General features: G+C 41.5%; 1 protein-coding gene and 1 long non-coding RNA gene across 2 annotated transcripts in view; one reads left to right on the top strand and one right to left on the bottom strand.

Moving 5' to 3' along the window:
- Positions 1-3,469, bottom strand: part of CDC73 (cell division cycle 73) — a 112,116-nt gene extending 108,647 nt beyond the window's left edge. The window contains exons 1-2 of the mRNA NM_001081507.1: positions 3,339-3,469; positions 724-829 (exon numbers count right to left, since the gene is read on the bottom strand). Coding sequence (NP_001074976.1) covers positions 724-829; positions 3,339-3,469 — 237 coding nt within the window. The remainder of the gene's footprint in view (positions 1-723; positions 830-3,338) is intronic.
- A 486-nt stretch (positions 3,470-3,955) lies between these two features.
- Positions 3,956-9,588, top strand: LOC119868034. Its single transcript, XR_005385634.1, has 4 exons — positions 3,956-4,103; positions 4,414-4,463; positions 5,324-5,374; positions 9,532-9,588. It is a non-coding gene; the product is annotated as an uncharacterized LOC119868034 (long non-coding RNA).
- The last annotated feature ends 429 nt before the right edge of the window (positions 9,589-10,017 follow it).

Raw genomic sequence — 10,017 nt, forward strand, 5'->3', positions numbered from 1 at the left:
AGCCATCAGTTGCATGCTACTATCATCTCCCAATATAATCTCTAAATCTAAACCAAGTATCTGGATCATCTTTATTACCACAAAATGAATGAACATAGCCAACAAAATATTCTAACTACTGCCTAATTCAGTTTTTAAAAGATTTAGGATGAGGTAACATAAGTTTATAGAGATGCGGTTATTTTTATCCCACTATTTCCCAAATCCCAAGTAGTTTCAAACTGTATTTTTTCTATACGTATTAGATGCTGAATACTTCCTACTCAGAAAAACAGTGGTCAAATACTAAGATGCTGAAAGCAAGCAAAACTGAAAACAAATGAGTTTATCAATAACGTATAAAGGGTTTATTAAACTAATTAAAAATTTAATTTTAAAGTTGTCTATTAATCTTATTTTTGATGCCCCCAAAAAAGTTTTCTTGAGATTAAACTAGAGTTCTAAATATCAAGTGTCCTTCCACAGGCTTATGAATTTCTAAAAACATTCCTACAAATGCCTTCAAAATTTGTTCTTGTAAACAGTGTCCACTTTTTACATGAAAGTCACAGATTTAAAAATCTGCATAAATCACAGTCATCTAATTTTGACCCTCCAGTAGCCTTTCATACAAACCTTTTTTCTTTTGATTTGAAACCCATGAGGGAAGTGATCCATGCCAAATAATACCTACCACCAAAAAAACAAAAACCCAAAAAAGTTTTAAAATACATTTTTACTTACGGCTGCACGTCGGACATAAACAGGATGAGAAAGGTGCACATTATTAAGTAGAAACAAGATAGAATCCAATGTGTAGTACTCTCTGGGTTGGCCTTCTTTTCCAGTCCTGAAGTAATTAAAACAAAATTTTCCCTCAATTTTAATTCAACTCTTTGGACTTCATTATACACATGAATTTATCTATATTTGCTTTGTTACCCAAGAAAGGATTTAACATGGCTAACAAAAATACCCATAAAAGTATGAAATTTAATAAGTGGAAATGTCATTAAAGCAAAAGAACGCAAAGAAGACAGAACAAGAAGCAAGAAGGAAAGCATACCGTATTCACATTCTAAGGTACTATATACTTTTTAGAATTTGGCCCAAATTTGGTTCTATCTGGCCTTTGTCAACAGAGAGAGAAACCTTATCAGTTATAGACTGGAAAGGAGCCACAAGAGAAAACAAACTGATGAGGAGAAGGACAACTATTACCAGTGCTAAACTTACAAGAAATTTATCCTATGTCTCCTAAGTAAGTACTGCTATAAACAACATCCTTAACAACACTCTTACAGTAAACACAACTATGAATTTCAGAGGTGTGATTCTTACGACATCCCTCAAAAATTTAACCAATAGTGTAAAATCACAATGAATTGTGATAAAACAATGCAGTTTATAGGGGCAAGCTTTTTTAATGAAATCACATAATGCTATCTGTTCAACAGTATTCATGTCCAATCTCACCCTTCCTACTTAAATTCTCCTCACCTAAAAACATCATCATTTAAAGTCATCTGAATGCAGCCCAAAATAATCAGCCCCAAACTACAATTCTAGCCTGCATTGCCACTTCTTTAAACTGACATCTTTCAAACCATATTATCACTACCAATTACTGTACGATGAAATATAACATACAGGTAACCAGTTTATCTTAATGATATACGAGAGCAAAGTCACAATGTACTGCCTGCAAGAAGGGACTAACTATTGTTTACAGTTATGAGGTTGGATGTATGTACACACGCATACAGAGATGAACTTAAACGAAACGAAAATATATTTATTGGGGTGATTCACTGTTGTCAAAGCTTGAAGTCGCTCTAAGTAGTTCTTTTTCACTACTGGCTTCGTTGGACTATCAAGAAACATTTCCCTCCCAGCTCACAGGCTGTTGAGCGCACAGTTCTTCAAGACCTACCCCATCATGTCATCCTCAAGTTCTTCACCCATTCTTTAAAGCTTACTCATCTGTGCATGAAAAATGTGTAGCACGTCTACATCCCAAACACACTTCCATGAAACCTTTCCTAACACCCCAAGCTAGAAGTGGTTCCTCTCTTAAGGACCAGAGCGCATTTCTCACCAACTTCTGTTTTCTCTCATCTCCTCTTGATTAAGTTAACCTCCTTTGAGTCGGGAATCAAGGTGCTAAGAATTTTCTCTATTTCTCAGATCGAACTGCCTGCCCTACACCATTACTACTTCTTAACCACAAGGGAGGAAAAAAAAAAAAAAACAGTTAAAATTCCAATCAAATGCGATTGTCTGCGTAAATTCAAAGGACAAAACGCAGGGAACTCAGAATGATGTCACTGCATCAACATGTCATAAAGCTAATCAAACCATAAGCCCTCGAGGCCAAAAAAAAAAAAAGTAGCAACCAACAAACTACATCTTCCCTAGCTTTTCATCCACTCTTCCTTCATAAAAGCCCAAGGTTCCCCCCATTCAATCGAGCCAAACGGGTATGGAGGTTCTGGCCCAAGGTTCTAAGCATTCGAGGGAAGTACCAACGACACAGAAACATCACTACAAAGGTCCCGCACGATCATCGGACCTATTTCTGGATAATGTTGCCTCACGACTTGATATTCAGGAAACCCGGCACGGGATCAACATTCTTAAAACCTCGCTCTTCAGAGCACGTTTCCTAAAACCCCACACCACCCTCGGGCTCTCCCCGCCCCCCCCCCGTCCCCATTTCGCCCGGCAACTTTCTCCCTGAGGAAACTCCTGCCTTCCGCCCCCCGCCAAGAGGGGCTGTGAGGACTCTTCCCGAGTGACCCCATCTTTTTCCCGTTCTGACTTCTCTTTGCTCTTCCTGAGGGAAGGAATTACGGAAGGGAAAGCAACAGACCAGGAGCTGCAAGGGGCAGCAGGGATACTTACAACCACACAGGGCAGCCTCCAAGAGAGAGGAAAAAACAACAACAACAAAAACACCCAAACTGAAGAACACAACACAGCAAGGCGTCCCCAGGACCGGACGGTGTGCCCCTTTCTGCACCTACACACGTTGCTGACACTCGACCACTTACCGGCAAAAATGAACCAGAAAAGTCAGGAACTCCCCAGCTCCCTCTCCCTGTGGAGCCCCAAACACTGACACAAACGGCCCCGTCCAGGCGCACCTCCTCCTGTTCCCTCCTCACCTAAAAGTACAACTTCTTTTCCAGTGAGAAACTTTTACTCAGAGCCCCGGTTCTTTTGGGTTTTTTTGTTTTTTGTTTTTTGTTTTCCCCTCCATCCCCCCAAGGGAACCGGGGGGAGGGGTTAGGAAAGAGGTCGCCTGGGGGCGCCCCCCTCTGCCGGCCCTCCTCAGGCCACAGCCGTGCCGGACCTACCCCCAAACCACATAGTTGGTCTTCACGTTCTTGGGCCACGAGAACTCGCCGAAGATCACTTCGTCTCCCTTGACCACAATCTCCTTCTTCTGGATGTTGTACTGTCGCAGGACGCTGAGCACGTCCGCCATCTTCCCCCCCCTCGCCGCCGCCGGCCCCGGGCCAAGCCGCCGCCGCCGCCGCCGCGCCTGCCGCCTTCTTCCTCAGTCGCCTCGCCCTCCTCCTCCGCCGCCGCCGCCGCCGCCGCCGCCGCCGCCGCCGCGCACCAACAGCAGCCGCAGAAGCAGCCGTCCTCGCCTACGACAGCGGCTGGGGCAGCAGACACCCAGGCCGCCGAGGACCCCGCGCTGGAAGGCAAGGCCCCGCCGCCGGCTGCCCGCGGAGAACGCCTGACTGCGCGCCGCCAGCGCCGCCAGCGCCGCCAGCGCCGCACGGCCGCCGCCAGGGGGAGCCGCCACCGCCAGGCACACGCCCCTCCCTCCCAGACTCCCACTCGGCACCGGGCCGAATCCCGGCCCGAAACTCCGAGCGCGGGGACACCGCGCCCACGTACGGCGCACGTACGGCGAAGGCTGCCCGCGCACGCGCACGCCCCTCCCCCCGCCTCGCGACAGGTGCGCGCGCACCTGCAAGGAAGCCGCGTGCGGCTGCTGTGCCTGGGCGCGCGCTGGGCGGCCGCCGACGCACCTGGGCTCTCGGCTCGCTTCCTTGGAAGCGATGGAGCTTCGCGGACTTGCAGAGCCCTAGGGTCACCTTACCGACCAAGTGAGACCCATTAAGTGGCCTCCAGGTCTCAGTGATCAGACGAGCCCCTTTAGCAGGGGGAGGATGCTGGGGGGAGCGTTGGTTGGGCCTCAGGGTGTCCCTTCGCAGAGTGGGGAAGACCGAGCCCCCGGGAGACCAGCCCCAGTCACCTGTATCTCTTACCTGCTGTTTGACCTTGGCCAAGATAACGTTGTCACAGCATTAATTGGCTACTGGAGAAAAGGGGTTAGCACGCGAGTAAGATGAAAGGAAGCGTCTAGCAAATCATCAAAATAACATAAATGTTGGATCTTCCACTTCATTTCCTTAGATGATGACTTTTTTCCGACCTGGCCCATTCTCCCTGCCAGCCTCAAAGCGGTATGTTTAAATGGCTCTGTTCAGAGAGCCTAAGGAAAAACTTAGAAAACAGACTCCAACCTGTCAGAATTTGAACACTTTCGAATTGATTTTTTTTTTTTTTATTGGCACTCAAATGGCCATGCTGGAATCAATGAAATAAATTCAACATATAGAGCCCTTTACACCTTAAAACCTTAAACACTAAACATACGGGGCCTGTATTTTTTTTTTTTTATTATTCCCTTTACTAGAGCAGAAGGGGGGGGGGGAGGGAGAAGGCAACTTCTTTATTGTCATAACCAAAATCTTGACATGCTTTCAAAGGGATCCATTTTTATTATGTGCACTATAGAGGAATATAGAAGGGTGTGGTTCACTTCTTACACTATCTATAACCATTTTGCAAATGAATCTGAAAAATTGTGTCTATTCTGCAAGTGATCCTATCTCTGTGGTATTTTCCTGGATCTCACTGCATAAACAAATACTATAAAGAAGTTACTACTCTCTAATCTCCCACACTGTCTATTCATAATTCTGTCAGAGCACCCAGTACCACTTGACAGCCCTTATTTACTTGCCGGCCTCTTTCTGCAAAACTAAAAGGCAGTAGACCAGTGTTGTCATATCCTAGTGTCTTACCATGTTGTTTGGCACATTATTGGCTCCTAGGAAATGTTAAATTAATAAATGGATAGATGAGTTCAGCAAACTCTAGATTTGATGGATGAGAGAGTCAATAATAGTTCCCTCACGTGATACTTAATTTCATTTCACACACAAACAATGATTGTTTTAGTCCAATCAGGCTGCTATAAGAGAATACCATAGACTGAGGGGTGGGGGGCTTATAAATAACAGAAACTTCTTTCTCGTAGTTGCAGAGGCAAGGAAATCCAAGGTCAGGATGCCAGCAGATTCGTTGTCTGGTAAGAGGCTGCTTTCTGGTTCATAGACCTGTCTTCATATTGCATACTCACATAATGGAAGAAAAAGGGAGCTCTCTGGAGTCCTTTTTTTTATAAGGTTCTATCACCTTCTAGAGGCCTTGTTCCGAATACCATCATGTTGGGGTCAGGATTTCAACATATGAAGGGGAGGTAGGGTGACCACAAAATATTCAGTCTATTACAATGACCAGATAGTCTCTTAGGATAAATTTGAAGGTAGTGATTTGAAGGTAGTGATTCTTAAACTCAAGTGTAATGAGATATGACATTAGTAATTTGTTGCTTTGTTATAACAAAGAAATGTGTAGATCATTTATTTTTTATTTAAATCTTATGCAATTACCTTACCTTAGTATTAATTCAGTAATGTTGGTGCCAAAACACAATAAAAGGTGAGATTAGTACTAGAGCTGAAAATCTAGAAACTTAACTAGAAAAAAATTGGAAGATCAGTCTTCTTTGTCTTGGGTGAAAGCTGACCACGTTGCCAGTCATCAGTGTCCTGAAGAATTCATAACAATTCTTAGTTTGAACTCTCCTGATAGAGTAAATGTCTAGCAATCAGGAGAAAGTGGTACATCTTTTTATCTTTTTTAAAGATTTTGTTTATTTGAGAGAGAAAGCACAGCAGGAAGGAGGGACAGAGGGAGAGGGAGAAGCAGGCTCCCTGTTGAGCAGGGAGCCGGACATGGGCTCGATCCCAGGACCCCAGGATCATGACCTGAGCCAAAGGCAGACACTTAACCAACTGAGCCACTCAGGCTCCCTAATGGTATATCTTTTTGGTTGAAAACCATGGATGAGAGATCATTACCTTAGAGTTTTGCCACTATGCCCACTGTTAACTATACCTGCCTGATAAGATCCTTTCCATTAATGTCCAAGTACAGTTATATTCTGATACCTTTTCCAGATGAGTAAATCTCCAGGTTTTAAACTAAGAAGGGCATGTTTAAATAGGTATTTTGGAAATGCAGCTTGAACTTTTTAATGATAATTTTGGAGGTACCATAAATCACTTACAGTATTTATCCATCTTAGTTTGTAATGGGTAGAATCTAGGATTAGAAGTAAATGTTACAAATGCAAAGGATGGGGGCTAATTGTTAACTCACGTAACAGGTAATCTATGGGCTTCAGAGTATCACTCTTATTGCCACCAAGTCCAATGGCAAGAGTAATAAGCCATGAAAGTTCAAAATTTTCTGAGAGCTTTGCTAATTTTGAATTTAGGATTCCATTAATTCTATTTTTTCCCTAAAGTTTGTGGAAGATAAGGATGCGGAGCCATGAAACACTTCTGCTCAATCCTGAGAATAAACATGCAACCTGAACATATTCATAGCTTATTACTAAAGGAATTTGGCAGTGTTCAGAGGGGCATCAAGGCTTTGGCTTCTGTACCATTTCCCATGTTTACAGTCTTGCTGGATTATGTCTTGGACTGATAAGATGCACACTGGAAATATTCTCAGCAATACCTGTGTAATTACCCCACTAATGTTGGTTCCATATCATCATCAATTTATCTCTGCTATTTTGTTTAATATCATGAGGCATTCTGATAATCCACCTTTAAAATTCCCTTTTCCTTAAATAAAACCAAACACCTTTTTAGGTGTTTTTTTTAATTTGTCCATTTTAGAGGTTACTGTAGAGGTTTAGGGATTCTGTTTTCAAAAGATTCCAAGGTCATGGGATAATTTACATATTATCACACCTTATACACACACACACACACACATACACATACACATTAATGCTTGAAGATTAGGATTTTATGATGAAGAGCACATATGATGTGGATTAGGATTTTATGATGAAGAGCACATAAGCTTATCATTTTTGAAATACAGAAAACACTATATATATGCATATACATATATACAAATTTCTGTTATACATATATGCATGTATGTATACCTTTTATCAGCTGGTAGATTTAGGTAACAGAAATTAGGTATCTGAACTAATTTAACTCTGGGAGAGCCTTATATTTTAAGGGTAAATTTGAATATTTGATAGCATAGCCCTCTTGACAGTTTTTAATTATTTTTATTCAAGGAACCATCAACAAACAGAATTAAATCAGACACATCCAGGAGAGTTTCAGGGGTGTGTGTTATGGTTCATTTCCTAACTGAGATAAGCAATGATTAGATTTTCCTTCTTTTGGTAAAGGAAAGACATCACTGGATTTAGTGTTATAGTCATGGGTAGCGCTATGTCAGGGAAATGAGAGTATTTTATTGGAGGTTAGGCAACTGCCTGAGAAGTGATGGCTGATTTTTGTCAATGAAACAGTCTGAGTAGATTAGGGAACAGTTAGGTTTAGTGGAGACCCTAGAGCAGGTAACGGAAGCTTTCCCATGTTTTGCTGTGGTTTGTTACAGCTCTTAGGACAGATACACTTTGGCAACTGCACCTAATAAAAGACTGAAATAAGTAATAAATTTCCAAAGAGTCTGTACTTTTAGTGCTTATTCAGGCTTTTCATGAACAAAAAGAGAAAGAAATTTTGAATCTAGGATCCTGGGTACAAATATTCTGAGAGACTTCTTTCTACTTGAAAAGTATACAATCATAGAAAAATATTTTTATTTTTTTAAGATTTTATTTATTTATTTACCAGAAAGAGAGCACAGGCAAGAGGAAGCAGGAGAGGGAGAAGCAGGCTGCCTGCTGAGCAAGGAGATTGATGTGGGGCTCCATCCCAGGACCCTGGGATCATGACCTGGACACAACCAACTGAGCTACCCAGGCGCCCCAGAAAAATATTTTTGTTAACACATTTTGTTTATATATAATTAACCTAAGTAGATGAACCTCATTTTGCATTGTCAATCTTTCCCTTTTTTTTTTTTTTTTTTTTTTTATGATAGTCACACACAGAGAGAGAGAGGCAGAGACACAGGCAGAGGGAGAAGCAGGCTCCATGCACCAGGAGCCCGACGTGGGATTCAATCCCAGTGTCTCCAGGATCGCGCCCTGGGCCAAAGGCAGGCTCTAAACCGCTGCGCCACCCAGGGATCCCTTTTCCCTAACCTTTACAAACAATAATTTCTCATAATAATTTTTTAAAACTTGAAGAATTCTGGAAAAACCTAATTATGTTTATTGTCCTTTCATGTGTAAAGGAGCAATTCTTTTTGTTTCCTAATGGCCATTTGGGGAGCCTTGATAAGAGTTTAGGCATTATTCTGAATCTGGGGCCTAAATTGAGAAAAAGAAAAATTAAAAATAGTTATTAAAGCAAACAAGAATTCTCTAAGTATTTTTTTAATGTACCTTTTTTTTAAGATTTGATTTACTTATTTGAGAGAGAGAGAGAGAGAGAGCACAAACAGGGGCAGGAGCGGGAGAAGGAGAGGAAGAGGGAGAAGCTGACTCCCTCTGAGCAGGGAACCCATTGCTGTACTAGATCCCAGGACCCTGGGATCATGACCTGAGTGGAAGGCAGGCACTTAATGGACTGAGCCACCCAGGTATCCAAGAATTTTCTAAGTAATTAAAGACAGGAAATATCTATAGGCAACATTGTAAAAACACACCAATAGACAACTATGGTGTTAGGAGCTGAATTTTTTCAAAAGTAAAGAGGAGTCTTTGCAGAATGGTTTAAGAATAGATGATAAAGCACTAAGAATTAACAAATATTTTGGTGATAAAAAGGAACATCTAGTAATTTGAGCACAGATTAACTGAATCTTCTTACAGATTATATTCTAACAGATTATATTCAAATTTATATTCTAACTTTACTCTTTTTGTACATTATTCACATAACTTATCAATATAAGATTTATAAATATACCTTTAGGGGTACCTGGGTGGTTTAGTCAGTTAAGTGTCTGCCTTCAGCTCAGGTTGTGATCCTGAGGTCCTGAGATTGAGCCCCAAATCGGGCTCACTGCTCAGCAGGGAGCCTGCTTCTCTCTCTCCTCTCCTCTCATGCTCTCCTCACTATCTCTGTCTCTCTCATTCTCTCTCAAATAAATAAATAAAATCTTAAAAAATAATAAAATAAATAAATATATCTTTATGTATGTGTGTATTTAGGCACAAATGAATATATAAATATACAAATAATTAACATATTTGAAGGATTTTTAAAAGATTTTATTTATTTATTTAAGAGAGAGCTAAAGAGGGGAGGAGCAGAGGAAGAGGGACAGCCTGATGTGAGGCTCGATCCAACGACCCTGAGACCATGACCTGAGCCAAAATCAAGAGTTGGACCCTTAACTGACTGAGCCACCCAGGTGCCCCAATATTTGAAATTTTTAACAGTAGCCTTAAAATATGTATGTTATTGTGTATAGTACATATGTATATGTATATATATTCTAAGATATATATAGATATTTACTTCAAAGAAAAATGGAAAAAGAAAAGCTTCAAAACCAGACTGTGTTGCCCTGTTGAAAATGTCTAATGTATATTTAAAGTATTGGAAAGCCGGCATTTTTACCGGCTTTTTATTTCACTAGGACATACTGATTGTAATTGTAAAACAAAATTAGGAAACAGAGGGGCTGGTGGAAGCCAGAAGAGAGAGAGAGAAGGGCCACTGGCAGGGGCACAGAACAATGGGCAGGTGCTTTGGGAGTAAGGCTGTAGGA

The sequence above is a fragment of the Canis lupus genome, chromosome 38 (genome assembly GCF_011100685.1).
Source record: "Canis lupus familiaris isolate Mischka breed German Shepherd chromosome 38, alternate assembly UU_Cfam_GSD_1.0, whole genome shotgun sequence".
Classification (NCBI taxonomy): Eukaryota; Metazoa; Chordata; class Mammalia; order Carnivora; family Canidae; genus Canis; species Canis lupus.